The sequence below is a fragment of the Streptopelia decaocto genome, assembly GCF_964273445.1.
Source record: "Streptopelia decaocto genome assembly, chromosome: 20".
Lineage (NCBI taxonomy): Eukaryota > Metazoa > Chordata > Aves > Columbiformes > Columbidae > Streptopelia > Streptopelia decaocto.
Genome location: NC_138675.1, coordinates 7,617,383 through 7,643,322, shown reverse-complemented (window position 1 = coordinate 7,643,322; position 25,940 = coordinate 7,617,383). Strand labels below are relative to the sequence as shown.

Below are 25,940 nucleotides of genomic sequence, written 5' to 3'. Positions count from 1 at the left end.
AGGGACATATTCCTGGGCTGGGATTTCCACCTGCTTACAGCACAGTGCTGTGTACTTTCCCTGCTTGGAAAGAAACTTGCCAAAGACCTGCAGCAAAACCACACTGCTCACTCCCCGCATGTCCTGTCTTCTTCTGGTTCAGAGCTGCTGCTTCAGTTACAAGCTACTTCATTCCAACGGAAAATATTTTTCAGCAACGCGAGTATTCACTGCAGGTGTGAGCATCTACGCCATCTTGTTCATGTGCCTAAGTCATATAATACTTCTCAATTCAGCGAAAGAGCTCACTCTCAAATACACATTTAAGCCTACACAACCACCAGAATCAAGAGAAACCCCCCCCACTATTACTGAGAGATGACACAAGGCATGCGGCAGATGCTTACTGACTACCTTCTCAGCAGGAAAACAAACTCCAGCAGTCAGGGAACAAAAAGCTAAATTCTAGGTAGAGAAGAGTGGATGCACTTTCATTTTAGCCAAGTTCTGTGGCCAACAGCTAATTACCGTAGGCTCTAAAACTAAAGCTTGCCAATACTAACAGGGCACAAAGTTTCTAGTGTTCATGAAACACTGAGCAGAACAGTATCGCATCTTTCGGCAGCAGATAAAGGGGATTTTAGGAAAAGAGATATGTAGCCAGTAGGGATCTTCTTTATGAAATGTGAAATGGAGGAGGAGAGAGGAAAAAAGCATTTAACAACTTGGAAGGTGCTTTTTCTCCCTCTAATGAGCAAGTTCCTTCTTAATACTTCCCGTAAGAGGAAAATTAGCTCAGTCTTAGTTCACACAACTCCCCTGACTTAGAAACTGAGTTAATGGCACCTCAGCAGAAACAGATAACGCGTGTAAATTCCGGTTTGCTGGACGCTGGCAATGTAAAAGGTTGAGAGCAGGATCAGCTTTATAGAAGGAAACTGTGATGCAAGTAGCATTGCCACATTTCATTAAACAAGTCCTTTTTGCTGAATGCAGTGAAAGAATCTGAAAGCTAACCAGATCCATTAGTGGGCTCTAAGCTCATTTTATTGAGTGCTTTTCCTATCACTATTTTAGCAGGAGTGGGTAAGCCCAAATGTGTGCACTGAAAACCTCACTTATGTAAAAGGAACTCTCAGCCTTACAATAAAAAAGAAAAAAGTATAATCAAATTCCTGGCTGCTTTGTCAATGCTATATAGAAGCTTGGAAATATTTTCCTTCTATTGCTACAAAGCAGCACTACTGCCAGGGAATGCAGAGCTTTTCCTGTATTCTGAATCATGCCCATTTACAAACCAGGTGATTATTCCAGATTCTAGGACAAAGGCTCTTTCCATCATTTGGTTTACATTTGCATAGCAATACCAGTTAGACGTGCAGATTTAATGAACAAACATGTCCAATCTTACATAGATTACAACTTTTTGCATATCTTGAGTATATTTCAAAGCCAGAAAAACATACAAAAGATTTCCTAAACAAATGAGAAGCAGAGCACACAACTAAAGCAGTTCTTCCAGTAGATACTAACAACATAGAGGCATTTGCAAAGTACCTATGTATGTCATCACCAAAATGCAGTAACTGAGAATGAACTTACTTCCCATTAAAACAAGCAATCATAAAGGCCCCTATGCAGCCGTTCTCTAAAGCTCAGACTGTACATTCCAGATGTACACAGAGCCAGCTCTCCAGATGGTGTGACAACTCCGAGTCCAGTGAGGTGCCACCTTGTAACCGCGACTGCCGACAGAGCCAGGAACAGCAGAGTTCTTTGGTAAAAGGTAGCAAAGACAAAAATTGATCCCAAATTCTTTATTCACATGGGGATACAGCTCCACTACTTCCTCCAGAAACCTGTCCAGCAACTCCTCTAAACTGACCTATGCTGACTTAAGTCAGGTTTGCAGCAAGTTCTGATTTATAGTAAGCAGAAACGAGCACTGCTACTGGTGGTAAGCTACCAAGTCCAGTTTCCTGCTTTATGCTGATTATTAGCTGCCTAAAAAGCTCAATGGATTTGCAATAGTTTAAGAAGACAAACTGCAATGGTATCTTGGACAACCTGCAAGCTATGGGAACGCTGGAGTGCTTGACAAGGTAAGAATATCCCACCCTAAATGTAGTTCCATGTTGTCTCAGAATTTCTAGTGTTTCATTAGATTCCTAGCATCTATTTCATAGAGTCATAGAATATCCTGAGTCAGAGGAGACCCACAAGGATCATCAAGTCCAACTCCTGACTCTGCACAGGCCAAACTAAAAGTTAAGCCATGTATCTAAGAGTGTTGTCCAAATGCTTCTTGAACACCAACAGGCTTGGGGCCCTGACCACTTCTCTAGGGAGCTTGTTCCAGCACTCAACCACCTTCTTGTTTCAGCTCATACGTCAGAAGAACTGTGTGAGATTCTAGACAGAAGCTGTTTTGAATAGTAGTACATTGCCAGCCATAGTGGTTTAAAGGTTTCATAGGTCTGGGTTGGTAGAAAACACACAAAGAAACAACACACAAGCAAGGGTTGCTTCATTTTTATTTACTCAGCAAACATTTTCCAATGCAATTTTTTTAAATGCCATCCACGAGCCAACTAAGATTATTAGATGCTGGATGCTTCTTTGTGATGAAGCTTTTTGCTAACAGCATCCTTTTCCAGAAATAAAGACCATTGGTTTGTTAAGGTACACCAGTTTAGGTTAAGTGGAGTTACTAACTTCACCCACAATTAAATTCTATTTACAACAGCGCATCCTACAGTTATTCTACAGAGGTCAAGATTCTCCATCCAACATTGTCCTACTCCCTGTCCCACACCTGGATTTCATTCTTTCAGTATTAGGGGTGCCTTCACCTGCTCAGCCACTTCCTTCCCCAGCAGTGTTTCAACAATGGCCAACCCAAACTCAAAGCTGGTACCAGGGCCGCGGCTGGTGAGGATGTTCCCATCTTTCTCCACGCGGCTCTCGGAGTAGCGGTAGTGTTCTTGGGGGAACACAACAGAAAGAAGGTCAGTCTTCAGCGCAGTGCCCACAGCCGCTGCAGAGCACGGATCTGTCTACCGCTGCCTGCAGCAACGCAGGAGCGGCGGCTCCCGCCAGCAGCATCGTGCTGCGCAGCCAGCGCCTCGGCCGCCTGTGTGGGCCCTGCCTGCCTGGGGCTCTGCGTCTCTGTCCCTCCAGAACCGACAGCTCATCACTGCCTGCAGTCCTCAGGCAGGAAAATGGCTGCAGGGAGCTCAGGGAGCCAACACACATGGGATGGGAATGTACCCCTGATTCTACAAGCTCATCAAGAACTGCTCGCTGTGCCTGTCAGTTCCCATGAGGTTACTTTTGGAAGTCAGACTGCTTCTGTGTAGCTGTTCACAATTTGCTTTTTTTTTCCAAATGTGTGCAGAGGAACTCTGCCATCTCCTGCTCTCCTTCAGACTTGTTAATGTTCACAGAATGTTTTCTTAAATAGTGCTTCGGCACCACTTCCTTCATGTATGAGGAGGAAGTGTGGGCCCACCAGCTGCTCACAGCACCAAAGCATCAGTCATGGGAGAGCAGGAAAGGCGCTGCTGGAGTTTGTGGTTGGAAGAACTGAGGCAAAGAACCAAAAGGGTAAAACATGGCGCAGCCTCAAGAGGACAAGGGAGAAAATGCTCCTAGCATGACACCAGCAGCCTGTTTTGCCCAAGAACTTGAATGTTAATACAGCCCTGTATTTTCAGGTTGAACAGCCTTAGAAGTATAGTTTTAGCATATTCAGATGAATTTTGATTACATTCAGGAAAGCCTTAAGGAAATTCTAACATATAAAGTAAGATACAAAAACCATTTTTTATTTTGCTTTCTTTAGATCAAGCGTTCAGCTAAAAAACAAACAAACAAACAAACATTCTCAAAAGGGTTTAGAAACTTACAAAAGTCATTACGTACCTCCATTCATCATTTTATCCTTGGCCAAAGGATGTGTCGTGACTTTGCTTCCAAACCCTACCCCATGTGCCAGAAGGGCAGTAGGACCTGAAAGACAAAAGTTTGCACCCGTGAGGAACTTCACACGTTGGAATTGTGTGCCAAGAAGTATTTCAGACAGATCATGGGCTAACTACTCGGTTTTTTGTTTAACAGCCTTTCTCTTTTATTTTCGTACTTCCTCCTTGGCCTGAATTGAGGAAGGAGTTTGTGTCAAGAATTCTTAGGTCATCTGACAGAAATCCTCACGGGAATTCCAAAAGAAACTGAAGACAGGATTTGCCTAATGTGAGTTTCATTTCTGTAGATTTGATTCATTTCAGATATAGTCCAGAAAATAACCTTCTTTGTGTTCAGTTGGAATCAGCTCTAAGAAGCATTATACTTAAATAAATGGACCATCCTGATTATAAGCAAAGGCCTTTATTGGGCAACTGCAAATTTGCAATTGTTCTGCAGATGATACAGTCAGAGAACTAGAAAAGCACCACTGCCCAGGTCAAGAATGTTTACGACTCTGTACACGCATCACCTAAGTAAAGAATGAAAGCAAAACCACCTCAGCAACGTACCAGAAAACAGAAGTGAAAATACACAAACACACTCTGCCAGATTGTCTCATGCTTGTCACCACTCTCCTCATTCTTAGCTGCAGGTACCTAGGCCAGCCTCTCAGTTCAGATGGGAGTACTGGAAATTGTTCATCTTGCTTTTTTTTACTTACAAATCTTGCAAAGAAATGAACTGGATGCCTAGCTGTGCGGAATATGTAAGCAGACAACCCTCTCCTCAGAGTAATTCCATCTTTAGCTACCACTCAGCTGAGGAAGGGTGAGCCTGTAATTCTATCTTTACAGCACTCCTTCTGAAGCTAAAGGGCAGGAGAAGTCACATGAATTTATAGCAATAATGTTCTGCCAGCACTGTGTCCCCACAGAAAGAACACCAGAATAAGCAAATATTTTGTAAAAAATCCCAGCACATTACCTTTCACTTTTAATTTTAAAGACAGCACCACAACTGGTTGGAAAGAACTGGGTACCAAGCAGAACTTGTAAGAAAAGCATTCGCAATATTTCAGAGATTGCTATTAAATTTACAAAAAGATCACATGCTGATGGGTGCACGTATGGTACAAATCCCTGCTATTAAATTACAGGAATACAGATTTCTAAGACAGGAAACTGTCTGCATGGCCCTTCGAAATATCCAAATGCTTTAAAAAGCAAGATGTCCTGTTAACCCACCTGCACATATAGCAGCAATCAGGCCTTTTCTGCTTTCCTGGTCCTTCAAAATGTCTTTGACAGCAGCAGACTGTATAAAGAAACCAGATCACAAGTCATTGTTTGCAGTTCATTGTTTGAAGCACAGCTGAAACATTTTCCACAGAAAATTCATACACAAGTTTTACAAAGAAAACCGACAACTCTCCCTCCTGCCTCAAGACAGATGGCAACGAAAACACTCAAGAAGGAGAAAAACTGAAATGAATAAATACTTGTCCCACAACAAAATTAACAATTAGCAATTAGTTTACTGATTCATTCAGAAAACAATTTTCAGATGCTGAACTGAATTTGCAGGATTACTAAGCAAGTGTAGACCACCCACTACTCATGAGGATGCCCATGCACCTTTACGATACCAGAACTTTACCTCTGACAAGTTTTGGGCTCCAAGGTTACCCCCAGGCAGGACCACGACATCGTAAGGCCCCTAAACAAACAAAAGATAAAACTGCTCTGTAGAACAGAGGCTGGTACGTGCATTACCCCGTTTTAAAGCCATTACAGCTGAATCAAGCGAGAAGCAACGGGATCTACCTTTTCTTCCACGGAACAACACTTTAGACTAGGAGAACCAGTTGCAATTATGGAACTCCAGGAGTAGCCTATTATTGATGAAGTCTGCTACAGAACTAACTTTTAAGCCTCGTGCATTTGAGAGCTTCAGCACGCAAATGGCAGCTCTTGCACTGTAAGGACAAGTGCTTTTGCCCCAGCCTTGCTGTACAGAATTGGTCAGCTTCCCATCGGAACTTTTCAGTTGTTCCAAATCACAGTATTTTGTCGGACCGACTAACATGCGAAATAAAGCTCTAGGTTTGATGCTTCGCAAAAACAAATACCTCTGCAGAATTAAGAAATCTGTCTGATCTTAGCATGCTGTGAAGCAGGACAACACCAAAGGGGAGCATTGCGGGATGTGCAGTTCTGTGATTCACTGCAGCATAGAGCCAACATAACATGCGACATATTTCTAAAGGGAATGCATAAGCTTTCCAGATTCATCTCTGAAACCGTGAGAAAGGCTACATTGGCTGCTACGTCAGACCAGGGTGATGACCAACCTCTTTTCTGGCATCTTCAAGACTGGCATCAGGACAAATGAAGACATCTCGACTACACTGCACTGGTTCTTTTCCTGTTAGGCCTGCAACAGTCACCTTGATCTGACAGAAGAATACATGGATCATTACAGCCCAAGAATTTAGGGCATTTTTCTTACACATTGGTTCTTAAGTAGTACACAGAACAAGCAAAGCACCACTGAAAGCTGTCAAGAATGGGGCAACACTTAAGCTCCCCAAACCATGAGTAAACCGAAACACACAAGGTGAGCAGCAATATTCACCTAGAGATTAACAAATACCTCCAATAGTTCAACTTTTCAAACAGGACATTTAGAGAATACCTGATTCCACAGGTTTTAAACAAAACAATACAACACAACCCAGGAGAGCCAGACTAAGTGGATCAGATAATGAATTAAAGTATCTCTGAAGGCTCGAGCCATTTTCAAACACACTTATGGTGTGTTCCATTTTCTCCTTTGACTTTTAGATGCCCGGTCATAATATCATAGATGTGCATGGCACAGCTCATATTCGCAAGCTTGTGCTTCTCATGTCAGGTGAAACAGAGAGCACATTAATGAAACTACAAAGGTGGTTGGAGAAGGTAATTTTTATTTTAGCCATTTCTATACATGTGAAGTTAGTGTATTTATTTAAAATCTTATTTTCATACCTAATCAGATGGTAACACTGTGTACCACTACAGTTGCAAAAGTAACAAACAGCATGAGGAATCCCACCAGATGGAATTCTAGCTAATAACCCAATTTTAAAAGTAACTCAAGAAAAGCTATGTAATGTCACAATCTGTAACATACTAAGCTGTTCAGACCCCCACAAAAAAAAGCATTTCCTGCTGTGATGCAAGGGAGTAGCCGTGTTTTCTGACAGGGTAAGATTTACTTGAAACATCTGCACCAGTCCACGTTAGGCTCGTATTTTACAAGTTTACCTTTTGCACAAACGTCTGTTGTCGTGCATCCTTATTTGGAGCACAGCACAGATATTTGCTAACCAGCAAGAAGGCACAAGTAAATTTTCAGACTAAACCTTGAACTCCTAGCAATGAACTTGGGGCAAAGTTTGTCCCCTTCACCAAGCACTCACAAATAGACTTTTCGTTGTCTGCATACTCACCCCAGCTCTTCTCATAACATCGGTGGGGATTACAGTTTCCATTTCCTCAGCACCTTTTGCTAGAATCACCAATGCTCTTTTCGAGGCCATGTCTTACTGTGTTGCTCTCGGGTGAGACAATTGTGAGGGGAGGAGCTAAGGAGAGTAGAAAGAGACAACGTGGTTAGAAGACAGATTCCCTAGTACAAACCCTTCCTAACAGTGAAGTTTAAAAGTGAGAAATTTACATTTGCTTTCACTTAAGCCACCTCAAAATAGTTCACTAGCTTTAATCAATATTCACAGCGATCTCATTTCACTAAAGAGCTTTTAACAAAGAATGTGTTCTGATACTAAGGGATAAAGACGTGTGCAGTGGGAGGCACAGCACATCATCACCAGAGCGAGAAGCAGCTTGGCCTGATCAAGACTTTACACGGTTTGAGTCTGCCAGAGAGCAGGGTTCAAGGTGGGTGGCAGAGCTGATTTCAATTCGCACGCCCTCACACGTACCCAGCCTACCGACTCCTACCCAGGTCAGTGTTTATAAAAAGGGCTTGCATGAGCTTTGACCTCATGTCTGGTACTTAGTTTCCACACAGCATGCTTTGTGAAGTTTCCTGTGACTTACAATGACCCGACCAGTGCCCCTACAAAAAACGAGCAATAGATTTTTTGGGTATTGCACAATTGTGTGTGGGAGAAATGTGTGTGCACATGTGTGATGGGGGAGCAGACCACAGAATTTAGAAAATGGAACAAACCAGGCTTAAGACTTTTTTTTTTTAGCTCCTAAATTCAAGTTGAAGTGAATGGTCAAATTTCCATGTGACTGTAAAGTAACTTTAACTACATCACGTAAAATACACACTAACTCATACAGGTCTGACAGAAGTCTGAAATCATCTGTGGCGTGAGAAGGCATTTCATCCACTCTGTAAGACAGGGATTTTTTCCTGTGTAGGGACTTTCCATTCAGAAATTCCTGTAGCATCTGGGGGCTCTTCTTAAAATGAGATCCACATTTAGTTGCCTACATGAAGGAAAACCATCCCCTTATCCTGCATCATCTATTTTCAGGTTTGCTCCCTACTTTTAGCCTCATTTAGCAAGACGCTATTCCAGAATACAGTAATATACAGTAGAACATCCTGCAGCATGCAGAAACAGCCAAAGCAGACTAATTCTGTGTGTTAAATCCTGCTTTTAGGGCAGCTTTATGTACTGTCAAATGCAAGGCCAACTGATCAAGTATGCTCAAATTGTATGTGGGTGCGTACGGAAGTAGCCGTCACGCTGTAAATACCACGGGGGCAAGGCTGTTTTCTGAGAAGGCAGAACCAAGTCACACAGAGGTAACAGCCACTTCATCCAACAAGCTATCTGTGCAGAGCAGATGCAAATCTGTTTGCATCTCAGTGCCAGCGTACACATAGGCTGCCTTGAACCAGTGTGATAAACGCATTTCCCTATGTGGTACGTGCGTGTTTCTCGAGAGGGCGACTTGTGGCAGGTAGCTGATCAGAACGCTAAGGTTTCTGACTTTAAAAACCCCACACGCTCCGACGCCCCGACCAAGCAGCGAACTACCAGCGGCAATGGAAGTTTTACGGGTCACCAGTTCAGCCAGGCTGGAAGAAAGGCCACATTCATCCATTTATTTTAGGACACAGCGCCATTCCACGTAGCCAGGATTTCAGCAGACCACGAAGAACGGCACGGGGCGAGGCGGCCGCGCCTGCAGCGCCCGGAGCGCCGATCGGTCCGCGGAGAACAGGCGAGCGGCCTGAGCGGCCTTCGCGGCCGAGCCCCTACGGCGGTTGCCGAAGCCGCGCGGCCCCGTCCGGCCGCCCCGCCAAACTCACGCCCTCCGCAAGCGCCGGCTCAGCCCCGGCCACCCCCCTCCCCCCGGGCAGTTCCTCCGGCCAGAGCCGCGTACGACGCAGCGCGGGCGACACGACCGGCGGCGGCGGCGGCGGCGACGACTCACTTACCTCAGCCGAAGCGCGGGTGGCTCTGGGGGGCCCCGCCTATCCCGCCGCGCGGCAGCCACAGCCCCCGCCCCCTCAGCACCGCGTCCCGCCCGCCCCCGCCCCCTCGGCCTGCGGCTCGCCCGCCCCCCCAGCACCCCGGCCTGCGGCCCGGCCGCTCCCGCCCGTCCCCCGGCCCGGGGCCCTCACGGGGCCCCGCCGTAACCCAGCGGCCACGCGCCTGTACAGAAGCAACGGCGATTGGCCGCGAGGAGCCGCAGGGGGCGGGGCTTCCCGGCCGGACACTTCGGCAGCGCATCCCCGCTTCCCGCCCGCCTGCCCCGGTCACCCGGCCCGCTCGGCGCGGGGCCCGGCCGCGGGATCCACCGCGTCCCAAGGCGGTCTCAGCCGCAGTATCTCCGCGCACGACGGAGGCGCTCGCAGACATGTCGGTGCGGCCTGACCCCCGCTGCCTCCGCGGGCCGCGCCTCTCCCGCCACCCGGACTCTCCCCTCACCTTCGGGGGCGCGACCGGGGAGCGGCCCCGCTTCCCGCACGGGCCAAGCCGCGGTGCCCTGCGGGGATTCCGCGCGGGACTCACCGGGGAGCCCCGGGGGCAGCGGCGGCCGCTGCTGGGCAACGCTGACAGGGCTGCAGGCGCTGCCCGGCAGAGCTGGGGGTCGCGCCGGGGGGGCCGGAAAGTCCCGCGGGGCCGGAGTTTCCCCACCGCCCCCGGCTGACGCACCAGCTCCTCCGGGGGCGGCCCCTAAGGGTCGGCGCCTGCCGCCCCGCGCGCACTCCGGCACCGAGCCCATGGGAGCAGCGGCGGCGCGGGCGGCCCGGGCGCTTCTGCCGGCGGCTCTGCTGGCGCTGGCGCTGAGCCCGGGGCCCACGGCCGCCCCGCCGAGCGGCGCCGACTGCCCCGCGGGTGAGCGCCGGGCCGGGCCGGGCCGGGGGACACTGGGCGCGGCCCGCGGCAGCGCGGCCCCACGGCAGCCACCCGTGTCTCGGCCCGCAGGTACCTTCGTGCTGGGCGCGGGCTGCCGGCGCTGCCCGCCCGACACCTTCTCCAGCGCGGCCGGACTCAGCGGCTGCACGCTCTGCCGCAAGTGCGAAGGTACAGGCGGCGACTTCTCGGCCCCTTGTTCCCCCGCCCGGGGTGAAACATCGAGCGTGAGTCTGTCACGGCGCCGCGAGTGGAAGCGGCGCTGGCAGAACAATGCGGCGCGGCTGCGGGGCTCCTGGCTGAAGCCGTCAGCCTGACTTGTGTACGAGCAAAGGTCCCGCGCCTTTGCTGCGCTGCGTCTGGCGTGCTGAGCACGCACCTACACTGCGACTCGTTTCCACTTCCTAGGAAGATTCAGGTATTTGAAAGAGTGTTCCTCAACAAGCGACGCTGAGTGCACGTGCAAGGAGGGGTATCGCTGCAGCGGCGACAGCTGCTCCCGCTGTGACCGGAGCTGCGGCGTGGGCCAGGAGAACACCAAGAGCGGTAAGGTTGCCTTTCCACACCAGTTTAAACCTCTTGTGCTCACCATACCAAATGCACCCCTGCATCTTGCACAGCAAGAAAACTGCCTGAGTAAGGACACGGCAAGATAAAGGCTGCCGCTGCTGCTAAACGGTTTGAATTGTGTGTGGAGCGAGCCAAACTCAGAGCCCTACTGCAGCTCAATTGTGCACCAGTTAGGTTGCTCTGCATGACAGCTCTTTTGTCACTAGCCTCTGAAAAAACCGAGCTGGGAACTCTGGAGTTAGAGATGATGTGTGGCACCTCATGCCACATTAACTCAATTCTGTAGCTGAGAACTGTAGGGGGACATAGCTCACAGGGAAAGACTTACCTTGCATACTCAGAGCATCTTATGTAACAGTAATGCTATGAATGTGCATCACATCACTGTACAAGCAGGCAAGAATAATGTTTCAAATGTTGCTTTAAATGCTCATCTTGTACAAATTTACCTGCCCTTGTCTGTCGAAGGTTGCCAGACTTGCCGCTATGGAACTTTTAATGATCAGCCTAATGGCTCCTGTAAAAACTGGACAAAGTAAGTAATCTAAAAATAAATGCTGCAGTTATTGCACTTGGCTGGATTTTTTTCCCATGGTTTTTGTTCTGTTCTGTTTTTCTGTGTTGCTTTAAAATGTCTTTCAGGTGCTCTGCAAACCAGGTCCCGGAGTCTGGAACCACAGCCAAAGATGTCATTTGCAAACATGCTTCAGATAATCCTCCTTTACTCACGAGTCCACCTACCACATCTCCTGCAATTCCACTTCCTATCACTGTGCCAGGTAAGTGGTTGTGTAGTATTGCTTATAGTGTGAAAGAATTATGACCTACTTGGAAACATACTGTAGCTCATTCACTTACCGTTTATTTAAAGCAAGAGTCCGTCCTTCTGTCCATTTCCAGTGTTGCAGACTTACCCAGAAGCAGAGCTTGAGACAAAGTTGTCAGCTAATTTGGGGGCAGTAGAATTTTGCTCTGTAACACTGCTTAGAGAATGCTGTTTGTTTCCTAGGGGAGGACCTCCAGACAGACGCTGTCAGAATTTCTCTCACTGTAGCTGGGGTGCTGTGCATAGTGTTTCTGCTGCCTTCATGCATATGCCTCATTATCTGGCAGAAAAAGAAACTACGTGATGTCTTCAAGAAAAGTAAGATAGCTAGACTCTTTATCTTTTTTGAAACTAGCCAGAAATCAGGAATCCCTTGTCTTTTAAGTATCTTTCAAAGATAGTTGCAGACAGCTTCATTTTTTGGCCTTGTATGTCAGAAAACAAACAAACAAACCCAGCAAAAACACCAAAAAACAACTGAACGACTGAAAGGGAAAGAGTTTTGGAATTTCTGTTGCAGGACGCAAGGAGGTGGAATTGCATCCAGCACAGTTGGCATCTTTGTTCCTTTGGGGTTTTCTCTCTCTCTCTCGTCCTCTCCCCTTTCCTAGAGACAAGGGCTTGATCTCCCAGTGCAACTCTGAATACAGGAGACAGTTGCTCCAAAAATCTAACAACTCCACGTTGGTCTTCCTTCCTGTGACACAGAAAGCACTAGCAGCCGCTGTTGCATTAGGGAAAACAAAGTATGATAAATCAGTTTTATCAGATGTACATGCTGTAGAGGAAAAATTTCAGAATACTGAATTATTTGGAAGAATTTTTCCTGCCAACTTCCCGCACTTTTGACCGAGGAAGGGTGAAATAAGATGGCTGAATAAATGCAACAAAAAGTGAACATTTGGTCTTTTTCTTCAGTGCACACCACACCTGAACAGTCAGTTCAGGAGGAGGATGCCTGCAGCTGCCGCTTTCCTGAGGAAGAACAAGGTGAATATCAGGACCACGGCAAATCCACAGAATTCAGAGATCTTTTGGAGAACTAGCAGTGGGACTGTCCAGATCAACCATTTGCGAACTCTCTTTTGGAACACAGGACAAGAACTTGTTTACATACATAGAGAGGGTGTCAAAATCTATGAATTTCAGAGTGCTAAACAGCCCAGCCACTGAGGAAAAAGTGTATATTTTAAATCTCTTTAAAAAATAAAGATAAATGAATAAAATACCTAGTTTGCTGACTTTCTTCTTCTAGGACTAAGAATCATATTGGTAAGAAGTACTTGATCTACATATAGAAATTAGTACTGCCCTTAAAAGCAGTAATAGAAGGGCAGGATGGATTTCTGGTCCCCCTTGTAAATGGCACCTAAGCTATATTTCCACGCAGTCTGAAAACATTTGACACTAAAGAGAGGAGCTGTAGCACATAGTAGAGGTACATGTGACACTGATGGCCTCTGTTACCATTACAGCCACCCTCTTCAGTCTAGAGCTGCAGTTCCTTCCAAAGTTCGGATCAGACCCAACAGTTTTGGGTTTCATGAGCAAATACAGATAAACCTCATTCCAGATCCCATCAGCCCTAGAAACAAGTACCTGTCCTGACCACTGCACCTTCCGATACGTAGGAGAGAGGAAGCCATAAGAATCTAGAGCTGCAAAGTGCTTCACAATAGCTTGCATCTGCTGTTGTGTCACACTGGCTGGCTCAAGAGAGGCAGTGGAAACACTGAGAAGAGCTGTGGTTGACCTTCAAAATACATGTTACTGTGCAGCTGGACTGCACCACCTTCAGCCCTGCATCACTCAGCTTTGATCTTTTAGGTGATGTAAACATTATGTACGTTGCAGATGAGGTATGTGTAAATATGATACATTTCTGGCACTATTTTTGTAACTCTGAGGTTGGAAAGATTTTAACATCAGACACTGTATCTGTCTCTTTGATCAATTACTGTTACTTTGGTCTCAAAGAGAAAAAAGAACACGCTTGAGTCACGGCACTTGCAACATCATTTTTAACCTTTTACAAAAGCAAAGATTTAATTTTTCTTCTTCCATAAATGTTATTCAAAAAAATAAAGTGAAAACTCACCAGTATGTCCTGTAAAGGGTGATTTTCCCCTCTACGTGATTCCAACTTAGAGAACGCTATTCTTGTGCTTGAAGAACGACGGCCCATCTCTCTATTCAGCAGAAGATTGCGACAGCAGATTATTTTCACCAAACCACACTTACACATTTTTATAAACTTGTATACCAGTAAATATAAAACAGTATGTGAGAAAATAAACGTCATACAGAAGCCTGAACTATGAAGTTAAGTATATTTAAATGAGTCTGTTTATCCCTGGCCCCTCTCTAGTAGTACTTTCAACCACGAGACAAAGTGATTATTACGCCAAGTTCAAAAACTTAAGAGACATGAACAGGACACATGAAAGCCACCAATTATTTATAAACCAAAGAGCGACCTTTGCGCCAGAGCACAGTGTCCTAGAACACGGGAGAACAGCTCTGCTTGTGATTAGTTTCTAATCCACGTGTAAGGTGTGAAAATTAAAGTACGCATCCTCTAAAAACTCAAAACATCTGGTGTTTTCTCCTTGGAAAAAAGATATTCCAGCTGGAACTTTACATCTAGTTAGTGAATTCTGCATATATTTTGAAATGCTCTGAAGACAGTGCAAAACTGCACTGTCTATCTCTTTAATTATTGGTAATCAAGGCAGAAGGAAGGAGGAAAGCCTGACTGTCTGTAATTCAGAGCCAGGGCTGTGGAAAAGCAGTATTTTTTGGCAATGACATATAATTGATAGATCATGTGCATGTTGGTTTCACAGGGAGATTCACTGAACATACAGACTCTTTAATACCTGAAGAAACTTACCAGTTCATGTAGAAATTATGCAGTTCAGTCCTTCTAACTCTTTAAGCTCTAAGCGTTGTCTGCTTTCTGTGAACATCTCTTTTCTCAACAATATTTTACATTTATCATGCAGCAAGTGAAAAGGAACGGGGAACACCATGATGACTCTCAAGCAGCCCAGGTGGCTGAGGATGAGGTAACGGGAGCTTCTTGCCCTGGCCATTTGTTTTTCTTGGAAGTCAAAAAGTGTCCTCCTGGCCAGAGTGTGTGCGGAGGCCCAGGTGGTGTCGGGCAGAGCTCTGAGGGCATGGAAAAATGAGACAAATCCTCTTTAACGATAAGTTGAAGCAGAGGAGACTGCTGCTTTTTCATTGCTCCCAGAACCAGCACTGTTTCCTGGCAGTTACTAGCACCAGCAATTAAAACTCTATTTGTCACGTGTCTTGGCTTCATAATTTCATGAGTTGTGTGGCTAAGGAAAGCAAGAGGTTGATAGCAAAAGGTTTTCTCTCTCTCACCTCCCTCTCTTGGACAGGCATGCTTCTGCATTTCTGTGCCGATACTTGTGGAGGATAGAGACCCTGAAAATGCAATAGCTCCTCTTAAACATACAAACATCGTGGTGTTTTTTAAAAGAATATGATTTCTTATTTTCAGTCTTTCTATCAGATCCTTCATAGGAAGCACGCTCTTCTCTGACAGTCATTCTGATACTAACACCAATGATGCAAAAACCTCCATGGGAGACACTCTGAAGAGACTTGACACAGAGGGAATAGCATTAAACAGGCAACTTGTATCACTCTGCCTGCATTTCAAACAGGTGATAAAAAGTCAAGGTACGTTTCACTACTAAAATCACACGAAGTTCTAGCCCAGCACTGTCCCCTCAGCTCCTCTCTCGGCTACGAAGGAGCCTCCCCTGACACGCGCCTGTCCAAGGAGGATCCGCGCCGCGCACCAGGAGCAGAGCCGAGCATCCTCCTGCCCTGGGCCCACCAGAAGGCGGCTGCTGGGAACCACCACCGCCCTCACCGCGAGCAGAGCCTTTGAACACCATCTACAAAGAAAATGGAAAATCCCTCTAACCTCGATTTGGCAGGAATTAGTTATGATATCATCTACTATGTTTCCTTTCACCTTCTAGATCCTGGATCCCTGCCAGTTAAAACAGCAGACTATTAGACTATTCCTATGGTACTCTAAGGCAAACTGGGTTACATTTTAAAGAAAAACACACCAACTGAACACCCACTGAAATCAGGGAAAAATCTCTCCTGTTTGTCTAACCTGTTTGCATTAGGACAATAAATCAGGTTTTATTTGATTTAGCAAGTACAAAACCTCATACAAAGACACCTACTTCAATTTAAGGATGACTTATCATAGTGTATCTGAAACCTGTTAAGTCTACTCAGTTTACGTAATCCATGGAATCCATCTCTTAAAAAGCGAAGGGAGGATTCTGCATGGCTGACTGCCAAGAAACACTCATTCATTTACAAAATAACCTTGAAAGAACCACTTGAAACCTCAAGTTGCCCAGTGAGACCTAATGCCAACTTTCCCCGTTAAGTACGCGTATTTGTCCTGAGATGTGAATCACCACGCCTACAGAGATTCCATTTAATTAACAAAAAAAACCTCCAAATGGTGAAGGATTAAAGGGATTATGCACTTGGAAAGCAAAGTAAAGAATTAAAGTCTGCTTTGGTGAGCCATTCCTTTACTGCCTACACTACATAGGACAATTAAAAACGGCAGTAATTATTAGGATACCTCTTTAATTAGTCGGTGACAGAAGACTCAAGCGTGGCAAAAGCTTCTGTAGATGCAGAGCATGCACAAAATTCGATTCTTTCTCTCCCAGTTAATTCCCAAAAGCATTTCAGCAAACGTTGCTCCCCGTCTATCCCCTGAAGCACACAGGCACCTCCGTGCCACGCTCGAGGTCTCCAGCCTGCGCCTTTGCTCTGGCACACAGACACAAATTGATGCAATTAAATCCTGTGCGGGGGTAGTACAGCAACAGATGGCAGGAGAAAAAGTGATCTAGCAGTTTTATATGAATCCTCTGCAATGCCACGATATATACAAACCTATAGTTTTTATTATCTCGTCCTCACAGCATAGGGCTATTCCTTGACCTTATTTAATCATTCTTCAAAACCATCGAAGAGAGCTCTTCAGCTGACAAACGTATACTAATGCAAGAAGGGATGAGAAATAAAGAGAAAAATGGGGAAAAGCAAACACCCCAAAGCAACACCACACGGTCACGTTTCCCCCCTTATCTAAATCGATACCAGTCCTGCCTGTCAGAGCAGCCCCAAGCCCAGCGCCCGCTCCCTGCACGCTCCGACCGTTTTTGGAAGGCCTCCCAGCGGCGGCTTTGGGGCAGTAATTCCACTGTCAGGTCCCTTAGATTCACTGGGGGACAAAACCAGCATGAGCAGGGAGAGCAGGTTACTTTTCTCTGAAACACAGTCTGACAAAACGAGGCACCTGTTACTAGCGGAGGCACCGCGGCTAACTGATAAAAAATACAGCCGCCCGAAGGTTAATCGAGCCCTGCTCGGACAACCAAACAGGAAAACGCGTTCAGCTCTCCTCCTTCTCTCCCCGCACAGCATGGGAAGGGTTGGCATGCTGTGTCTCGGACCAGAGCTGATTTGGACTACTCTGGATTACTGCAAGGTCTCTCAAAATCCAGTACTTTGCCTTGAAAATGCCCCACAACAGACTTCTCCGCAACAAAGAAGCCCGAATTAGAAACTCTCACTGGTTCCAAGTGCAGCAGTGCTGCAGAAGCTCACATACACCTCCACGGAAACTGAGCCCAGCTTGTTCTGCGCTGGGACTGATGAACTGAGAGTGTAAGTATGGACCATCACTAACAGCCTCTGCCCTTCAGCAAGGCTGCTTTGTGCACCTTTCTGTGCAGCACGCTGGCCACAAAAGGTGAGATAAAGAAGGTTTTTATTCTGCTTTTCCCCAGATCATAATTTATTAGGGCTGAACAGATATGTGGGATATTTTGGTTGAGCAGGAAACGTTAAAGTACCATTCTCGCTGCAGAAGCATCCCTCTCTCTCCCCTTAGCACCTGCTCTCATAATTTCAGTTTTAAAAATAAACTATAATTGCATAGTTAGTTCCATTACGCTTTTTGTGGAAGAAACCTTATTTCAAGATCTGGTCTCCGCTCCTCTGTTTGTGGCTGCGTTATCCAGAACCCAATTCCCATAAGATACTGAAGCGCTGTATTTCCAAACTCCAGTCATGCCAGACTGACTTTCTTTCATGTCAAACGGTGTGAAGCTTCAGTCTGCTGATTATGTAGTGCTGAGAGGACAGGGGAACTAAGGACCAGCTTGTCAAGCTTCACTTGGAGAATATACCCACACTACAGTGTGCCAGCCCAGCAGGGCCAAAAATCAAGAGGGTTCCAAGCCCGCCAAAGCTGGTGGAAACTATACTACAAAGGGGCAATGTTTTGGCAGCTGTGATCCTGTAACAGAGAGCTGTTAGAGCACTTGTCAGTTGTATAGCAAAATAAATCACCTTCAGAAAGGACTACGGACCCGCCACGTTCACGCACACAGAGTACGTGCTCTCCCACGCACCTCCAGCCCAACACAGAACAAGGAATCCTCCTGCAGAGCTTCTTCGGCATCTCACGTAACTTTGAGAGAAATTCAGAAGACAGAAATACTACCGTGTGCGCTCAAAATACACCACGTGTTGTCATTTGGTTATATAGAACATACACCACACATACGTTACAGTTTGTGCGCAGTGGGCAGAAGCAGCATCTTCAAAAAAGGGACTTAGCAGCAAGTGCCCAAGTCATGGTTAGTTTTTTCCTTTGATCCACTGAGTCTCCCAAAAGGCTACTTTCAGTACACTCTAAAATGCAGAGTGTATATAAGGCAATGCAAGCTAGCGGCAGAACAACTTATTTCACATATAATCTCAAAAGGCAGCTATTTCAGTGTGTAAAATAGACCTAATAACCACGTTATGAAGCTGAATGATTCGCTAAAATGAGAAATTCCAGGTTAAAGCTAACTTCTGAGGTGTTAGGACAGGTATCTGCTAAACCGACAGTGACAGCAAAGCAAAACCCCCAGAACTCCTAAATGAGAAGCTGGACCCTATCGGAGAAGTAAATAACGCAGCAAATATCTTTTTTCTCACACCAGCCAACATATATTAATATAACTAATTGAAACAAGATATGAGTCAAATTCTAGTAAAATCCAAGGCAGAGCTGGACATTTCTATAATAAAAGGCTCATCTGCACTTAGTGTCAATACAAAAACGATCTACTGCAAACCTCTCTCCATGCAACCTGAATTAAAGCAAAAAATTACCCTAAAAGTTATATCCTGGTAAAAAGTCCCTCATACAAATGCGACTGCTAAATCACACATTTTCTGAAATTCCTGCTTTTGCCAATTGTCATGATACTTGACTAAGATAACAACTCACGCTCACTCATCATAAAGCACTTTAAAACAGGGGAAATAGTTTTTGCATTATAGATTAGGTTTCATCCTTACTGTTTTACTCAGGTGGATAATTTTGGGGGTGTCTTTGATTAGTTTTCTTGTGTTGTTTCTTCAAGTTTTCTTGACTTCATCAGCAACTTATTCTTCACCTTCCAACAGTCCTGGCTCACTGGGGAGGTCCCATACGATTGGAAACGGGCAAATGTTACCCCGATCCACAAAAAGGGCGGCAAAGCTGACCCTGGCAGCTCCAGGCCTGTCAGCCTGACCTCGGTGCCCGGCAGGGTTATGGAGCAGATCATCCTGAATGGAATTACACGGCACCTTCAGGATGGACAAGGGACCAGCCCCAGCCAGCATGGGTTTAGGAGGGGCAGGTCCTGTCTCACCAACCTGGTCTCCTTTTGCGATCAGGTGACTCACCTGGTGGATGAGGGGAAAGCTGTATATGTGGTCTATCTGGACTTCAGCACGGCCTTCGACACGGTCTCCCATAATATACTCCTGCAAAAGCTGATGGCCCGTGGCTTGGACAAGCGCACTCCCTGCTGGGTTAAGAACTGGCTGGAGGGCCGGGCCCAGAGAGTGCTGGTGAATGGGGCCGCATCCAGCTGGCGGCCAGTCACTAGTGGTGTCCTCCAGGGGTCAGTGTTGGGTCCAGTCCTGTTTAACATCTTGATTGATTATTTAGATGAGGGGACTGAGACCATCATCAGCAAATTTGCTGATGACACCAAGTTGGGAGGGAGTGTCAACCTGCTAGAAGGCAGGAGGCTCTGCAGAGGGATCTGGATAGACTGGAAAAATGGGCTGATTCCAATGGGATGAAGTTCAACAAGGCCAAGTGCCGGGTCCTGCACTTTGGCCACAACAACCCCCCGCAGCGCTCCAGGCTGGGCGCAGAGTGGCTGGAGAGCAGTCAGACAGAAAGGGACCTGGGGGACTAATGGACAGGAAGCTCAACATGAGCCAACGGTGTGCCCAGGTGGCCAAGAAGGCCAGTGGTGTCCTGTCCTGTATCCAAACCAGCGTGGTCAGCAGGACAAGGGCAGTGATCCTTCCCCTGTGCTCTGCATTGGGGAGGCCACACCTGGAGTGTTGTGTTCAGTTCTGGGCCCCTCAGCTCAGGAAAGAGATTGAAGTGCTGGAGCGGGTCCAGAGAAGAGCAACAAGACTGGGGAAGGGACTTGAACATAAGCCCTATGGGGAGAGGCTGAGGGAGCTGGGCTTGTTTAGTCTGGAGAAGAGGAGGCTCAGAGCTGAGCTCAGCACTCTCTAGAACTACCTGAAGGGCAGTTCTAGCCAGGTGGGGATTGGGCTCTTCTCCCAGGCAGTCAGCAATAGGACAAGGGGCCATGGGCTTCAGCTCTGACAGGGGAAATTGAGGCTGGAGATTAGAAAGCAATTCTGTGCAGAGAGTGGTCAGGATTGGAATGGCTGCCCAGGGAGGTGCTGGACTCACCGTCCTGGAGGTTTTTAAACTGAGGTTGGACATGGCACTTAGTGCCATGATCTGGTCAATGTACTGGAGTTGGACCAAGGGCTGGACTGGATGATCTCTGAGGGCTTTTCCAACCAGTCGATTCTGTGATTCACGAGCCACCGTTTTCTGCCAAGAATAGTTATTTCTTCTGATAATTAAGGATAGTCTTTTGTGATAGGGTAACAACCATACAGAGTTTGTTCAGTAATTTATCTGGACTACTGCTGCCCTGTTACTTTAAACTGAAGCACTTGAAAGTCTGTCTATTAATATAAATAAGAATTTTAAAAAGTTTTCCCACATAATGCTAGTTTTGATAAAAATTAAAATAGTTTCTTGCAAATCAGTTTCCAAGTTTTCCAAGTGCATTTCACATTTACTTCCCTCACCTATGTGTTCAGGGTTTTGTACCTTTGTTTAGGATGAGCTGTTTCTTTGCTTTGCATGATGACGCGCAAACTCTCCCCTGAGGAAAACGCCTTTGACATTTTGGTAGAGGAAAGAGTGTCCAAGTGACAGCTCCAAATCTGAGTAAAGGCAATAAGGTGCGGGCAAGCTGCCCAACCTCCACATGACGCACTCCATGATGGCTCTAAGAGGCTGAGTCTCCCTTCAGAGAAGACAAAGGACATGAGCTGCTCGTGAAGAGTGCTTCATTAGCTTTCCTTGGAGGATGCTCAAGCGAATATTGATAATGCCATTGTCATTGATAGTTCACTGAAGGAGAAGCATTTGTACAGAGCATCCAGCACCAACAGTAACATCATGCATCAAATCAGACCTAATTACTGTCCGCAGTTTTGGAACAAAGAGTTGCATGACTCAGACAAAGAGAGAGATTTCCTCTCTAGCTACTTATTCCTCTCACAGGGAAGCACAGGGAAAGAGGCATATAAAATGTATTAGGTTAATTCTGCAGAGATATTATTTTGTCATATCCACTCACTTTAGCAGAGACCAGAGAAACGGGATTTGTAGTTCAGACACCTGCAGCCTGTGTTCTATAAGCCAACACTAGACCTCTCTGTATATGCAGAAAGATAGAAAAGTGGAGGCTGGAAGGACCCCTGAAGGTCCTCTCAGCTCTCCACTGCCCACCCCTGCACTCAAAGCAGAGCATTTGAACTTACACTGGGATGCTTGTTGCCTTGTCAAGCTTAGGTTGGAAATCATGTCCCAGTCCATCCCTGAAGCTGCTCAAACCTGACTGGACACACTCCTGGGCACGCTGCTCTGGCTGAGCCTGCTTTGAGCAGCAGGCTTAGACTGGGGAACGTCCAGAGGCGCCTTCCAGCCTCGCTCTTTGATGCGAAAAAATGAAATTGTAAGTAGAGAAGACAAAATATGCTAGATGGAGAGAAATAAAGACTAAAGTGACGCGATTGCATACAGCAACTACTGTGTTAGCATTAAATAAAAGCAAAAGGCAAACGGGAAGAAAAACTAGCTAGTGCACCCAGAATTAAGTTGCTAGCTCCAACTGAAAGAGAAGATAAGCAAAACTGGAAAGGGTCTCCCAGTCTAGTGAGGGTCCCGTGATTAATGTCAACCACAGGAGATTTTATGTACCAAGTAAGTCTCCAGGTGGAAGCTCCACTTTCTTTGCCAAGGCAGCTCTCTAGAGGAACACGGGATGGGGTCTCCTCAAATAAACAGATATGAAACGCTATAAGGAAAAAAAACCAAACAACTCCCCTAGCATTCACTTTGTAAATTAACTCGATACCTTCGCTCCCCTTCTCCTTTACCTTTTCTGGCACGAGAACCCCAACTACAACACAACACATCCATCTCACAGAAGGAAAAAAAAAAGAAAAGGTGCATTTCATATCAGACGCTTTGCGTCAAGCTTGCTAAGGCTCATCAATCAGCTGTCTTATTGCCCTGGCCATTTCAACCAACGTCTGACCCTTTTGTTAACTCATGATTTATAACTGGAAGTTTTTTGGTTTTTTTAATGCCAGATTTATAAACTTCACTGTGCTTGGTTTGATATAATGTCCATTTTGTACACCAAGCTATAAGACAGTAAATTTATTGTCTATGAACTGTTACCTTGAAAAATTACATCAATGCAAAGTGGTTTCCATTTAGAATCAATGGGCAATAAATTCATTGGATTTTTTTTTGAAAGGGGGAGAGAACATGATGATATTTATGAGGTCATGAGCAGCTATATAATGGGTGAAACTGGGAGCAGAGGCAACAGTCAGACCGTTCAGAGTGACAGGAGTAGACAAAGACGAAATATATTCAACACAGCAAGGATGCATAAGCTAATATTCTGCTGTCTCACTATCATCAGCTTCTCCTGCCCTCTGTTGTCTCTCCCCATCGTCAACAGCAGCGAGATGTCTTACCAGCTCTCAGGTAAGAGTCTTCTGATTTTAATAGTCAGAAAGCAGGGGCTGGAGCAGTAAAAACAGAAGAGAAGCAGGTGTGTTTCCCAGGGAGCCTTTATCTGTGCAGATCAGCTGTAGAAAAAGCAGGAATTACTTGGGGACACCGGCAGCGCAAGTGACATCATTGGTGGGTGGGTGCTAGTCTCGTAAAATTAGGAGTTTGGGTGCCCTAAATATTTCTTCCTGCTGCTTTGAGATCCAGGAAGCAAAGGTATCCGAGCCTCCTAGCATCAAGCGAGAGCTGGCTCATACAGCGTCTGCCTTGGAAGCAGCATCAGTAGGCATTGGGTAATTTAAAGAAACTTGGTTGTACTTCCTCCCCTCTTGCCATGCTTTAAAATGAGCTATGCTTAACTGAAGTTTTATTTTAAAAGAGGGAAACCTATGCAAAGATTAATGCAGTTTTACTCAGATCAAGAACAGGCAAGTCTGTCTTATACTACAAAAAATAGCAAGGTATTGAGCATGCTACCTGTTTGCACTAATGAAAACTAATCCATTCAGTCCAGTGAAAGAATCAATCTTTGCTTGAAAAAGCTGTCCTCAAAGTCTGAAATTATATAGCGTAAGTCCAAGACTGAAATGTCTCAGTCAAAACGCAAAACAGAGTCTGGAAGGTTACTGTCACCAGACCTGACCTGTGCTGGAAGACTTTCTTAAACGAGTTCTAAAACAACAGGCAAATCTAACTCAAAGCTATTGCATAAAGCTCACGATTAAAGAGTGGCTGTTCTTACCTGCCTTGCAGGTGCAACAGCTGTTGTGCTGGTTTAGCGGTACCGGGAGTCCTTAGTTTGCTTCGAAAATCTTGGACTCGCTAAGCCAGCATCTTCTCAAGCCAGCTGTCCACTATGTAACGTGCATTTACAGGCAACCCTGACTCAGTATGGATAACATCCATCGCATCACCGGCTGAACATGCTGGCTGCAACAATTACTGCATTTGTTTGAAGACATCCATTAGGCTTATTAAATCTTCCTTGCCAATATAAAGAGTTTCTGGGCTGGGTAAGATAGAAGTAGAACTGTATAAGAGAGGGTTGGTTTGTTGTAAATCTCGAAGCAAATTTACCTGCTAACAGTGCTCTGAATTATAAAATAATACAAGGCTACAGATATGAATTGCCTCCACATAGCACAGGGAAGTTACAATATTCTTATTCAGAGTCTTGTATCGAAATCCCCACTGTCCTTTGCAATTGTCCTCGGAAATCACCTGAGACAGGCTGAAATAGGGATTCAAAGTAAGACTCTTACCATATGCCCATTTCTGTCATGTTCCATTTGCAGCTGATGAAGATTCAAGATTAAATGTGGCGCAGCTGGGCAGCCCAGGAAGCACTTCCCTGCTTCACTTTCTGCCAGAGCTCTTGGGCACCCTGACTGATGACAACAAAGCAGGTGAGGATTTACCACAGCAACAGAAAGTGCAGAATCGATAGCAACAGATGGTTTGGGGGCCAACAGCCGTAACAGGTGCCTGGTGAAGAGGACCGTGCAGTCTGCATCTGCAGAGTCCCAGATCCTGCTGGAACGGTGTGCCACAGGAACCGGCCACGCTGCAGCAGCAGGGCTTTCTGGCTGGTCCTCTGGACATTCCTGGTCAAGACTCTGCTGGCTGTAGCACTGTGGTACACGAGAACGAGTTGCGTAGGTTCACAATTTCTAAACAGTAAAGTATTTCGTTATGTCTCCCCTCTACCAGGTCTTAGCCCCAGAAACTACGACCCAAGGGAAAATACCAAAGAGGTAAGTAAATCACCATTTGTCAACGAAACAAGAAAAATAAGACTCCACATTTTAAACTACACTGAATTGTTACTGAGACATCATTTAAGATCCACAGACTTCATAAGCAGTATAGACTAAAGTATGCCAGTGTTCTTAGAACAGGAATCGCTTAGCAGTTAGACCAACAGAGAAAACAACCAACCAACCCTACACCAAAACCAACAGCAAGTAATCCAGAGCCTTTCATTCTAAATCCTGTACTTTTCTTCCCATAAAACCAGCTTTCAAAACAAAGGCCAGTTTCCAGCTACAACAGGCCAGGTCAGGACATTAACCAGTATTAGCTGCATGTCATTCTTCCCCCTACTTTAACACAAGCTGCACAGTGTTCTCAGACTTGTTATGACGCATTAGGCAAATGGAGAACATCATTCCTGTTCACTCGCCTGCTGAATTAAGGCAGAAGACAGGGACTAGCTTCAGTGCATCACCCGCCACCACAGGGCACGCTGGGCGCTCCCGGGCGGCTGGAACACGACGCTGGGCGCGCGGTCGGGGCGGTGAAGAGCACGCTTCACTTCCCTCTGGGAACGTTTACCGTCCAACAGTAACCTCTCTAACGCTGTTTGACTTCAGGCTTCCTATGGAAACCATCCTCGAATCGCTTTGCTGGGCCGCTTCTTGACCAAGGACAGGAAACAGTATAAGAAACGTGGGAATCTTTCTGAGTGCTTCTGGAAATATTGCGTGTAAACAGATGAAGAAACCCTCCCCGACTCGGGCTGCATAATTTATACAGATGTCTGAAAACTTGTATATAGAGTTGCTTGATCTAAAATGAGAACGAAGAAATACAAAGATAGCTCCTAACTTTAGACTCTCTGCTACTTGGAGATCAATAAATTCTTGATGTTTTGCAATTATGCTGTGAGTGGTGTAGTATTTTCTTAGAGTTCAGCACAAGAGGAAATAACAGGACAAAGAGATAAATATGCAACATGAAGGGATCTCAGGCAGGGAAAACAAGATTCCCATGAGACATGCCTGCAAATTAAACCTGTGAGTTGCTCCTTTGTACTTCCTCCAGAACACAAATTCGAGCATGGTGGGGCCCCAGAGCCCCACGGCTGCTTATTATTTACGTTTTCTAAAAAATCAGCACAGACAGAAGTTTAAATCCTGCATGTCCAACCTCAACAGCCTACACAT

General features: G+C 46.0%; 3 protein-coding genes across 5 annotated transcripts; 2 read left to right on the top strand and 1 right to left on the bottom strand.

Annotated features, from left to right (window-relative positions):
- Positions 1-2,496: 2,496 nt before the first annotated feature.
- Positions 2,497-9,510, bottom strand: PARK7 (Parkinsonism associated deglycase). The gene is made up of 7 exons (XM_082069607.1): positions 9,412-9,510; positions 7,439-7,573; positions 6,296-6,397; positions 5,602-5,661; positions 5,190-5,259; positions 3,904-3,990; positions 2,497-2,962 (listed from the first exon to the last, which is right to left on the bottom strand). Exons 2-7 carry the CDS (start codon positions 7,526-7,528, stop codon positions 2,802-2,804), a joined length of 570 nt encoding a protein of 189 aa, XP_081925733.1. The 5' UTR covers positions 7,529-7,573; positions 9,412-9,510; the 3' UTR covers positions 2,497-2,801.
- A 479-nt stretch (positions 9,511-9,989) lies between these two features.
- Positions 9,990-12,949, top strand: TNFRSF9 (TNF receptor superfamily member 9). Of its 3 annotated transcripts, XM_082069604.1 has the most exons (7): positions 10,002-10,315; positions 10,406-10,504; positions 10,742-10,879; positions 11,372-11,438; positions 11,546-11,682; positions 11,913-12,047; positions 12,648-12,908. In XM_082069604.1, exons 1-7 carry the CDS (start codon positions 10,201-10,203, stop codon positions 12,773-12,775), a joined length of 819 nt encoding a protein of 272 aa, XP_081925730.1. In that variant the 5' UTR covers positions 10,002-10,200; the 3' UTR covers positions 12,776-12,908. The 3 variants fall into 3 exon arrangements, with proteins under 3 accessions (XP_081925731.1, XP_081925732.1, XP_081925730.1); XM_082069605.1 differs by lacking the exon at positions 11,913-12,047 and having other exon boundaries at positions 9,990-10,315; positions 11,538-11,682; positions 12,648-12,949; XM_082069606.1 differs by lacking the exon at positions 11,913-12,047 and having other exon boundaries at positions 9,993-10,315.
- A 9,916-nt stretch (positions 12,950-22,865) lies between these two features.
- Positions 22,866-25,484, top strand: UTS2 (urotensin 2; the record flags this gene model as incomplete). Its single annotated transcript, XM_082069870.1, has 4 exons — positions 22,866-22,968; positions 24,291-24,401; positions 24,706-24,749; positions 25,368-25,484. The coding sequence occupies 4 exons, from the start codon at positions 22,866-22,868 to the stop codon at positions 25,482-25,484; spliced, it is 375 nt and encodes a 124-aa protein (XP_081925996.1).
- Between the last annotated feature and the right edge of the window lie 456 nt (positions 25,485-25,940).

Bases quoted from the DNA above. Each gene is read 5' to 3' on its own strand.
- PARK7 (XM_082069607.1), bottom strand. From the start codon at position 7,528: ATGGCCTCGAAAAGAGCATTGGTGATTCTAGCAAAAGGTGCTGAGGAA. The intron at 5,662-6,295 runs GTTGGTCATCAC...TTGTTTGTTTAG, and splicing joins TTGAAGATGCCAGAAAAGAG to GGGCCTTACGATGTCGTGGT. The intron at 2,963-3,903 runs GTACGTAATGAC...TGTTCCCCCAAG, and splicing joins GGATAAAATGATGAATGGAG to AACACTACCGCTACTCCGAG.
- TNFRSF9 (XM_082069605.1), top strand. From the start codon at position 10,201: ATGGGAGCAGCGGCGGCGCGGGCGGCCCGGGCGCTTCTGCCGGCGGCT. The intron at 10,505-10,741 runs GTACAGGCGGCG...TCCACTTCCTAG, and splicing joins GCTCTGCCGCAAGTGCGAAG to GAAGATTCAGGTATTTGAAA. The intron at 11,683-12,647 runs GTAAGTGGTTGT...CTTTTTCTTCAG, and splicing joins ACTTCCTATCACTGTGCCAG to TGCACACCACACCTGAACAG.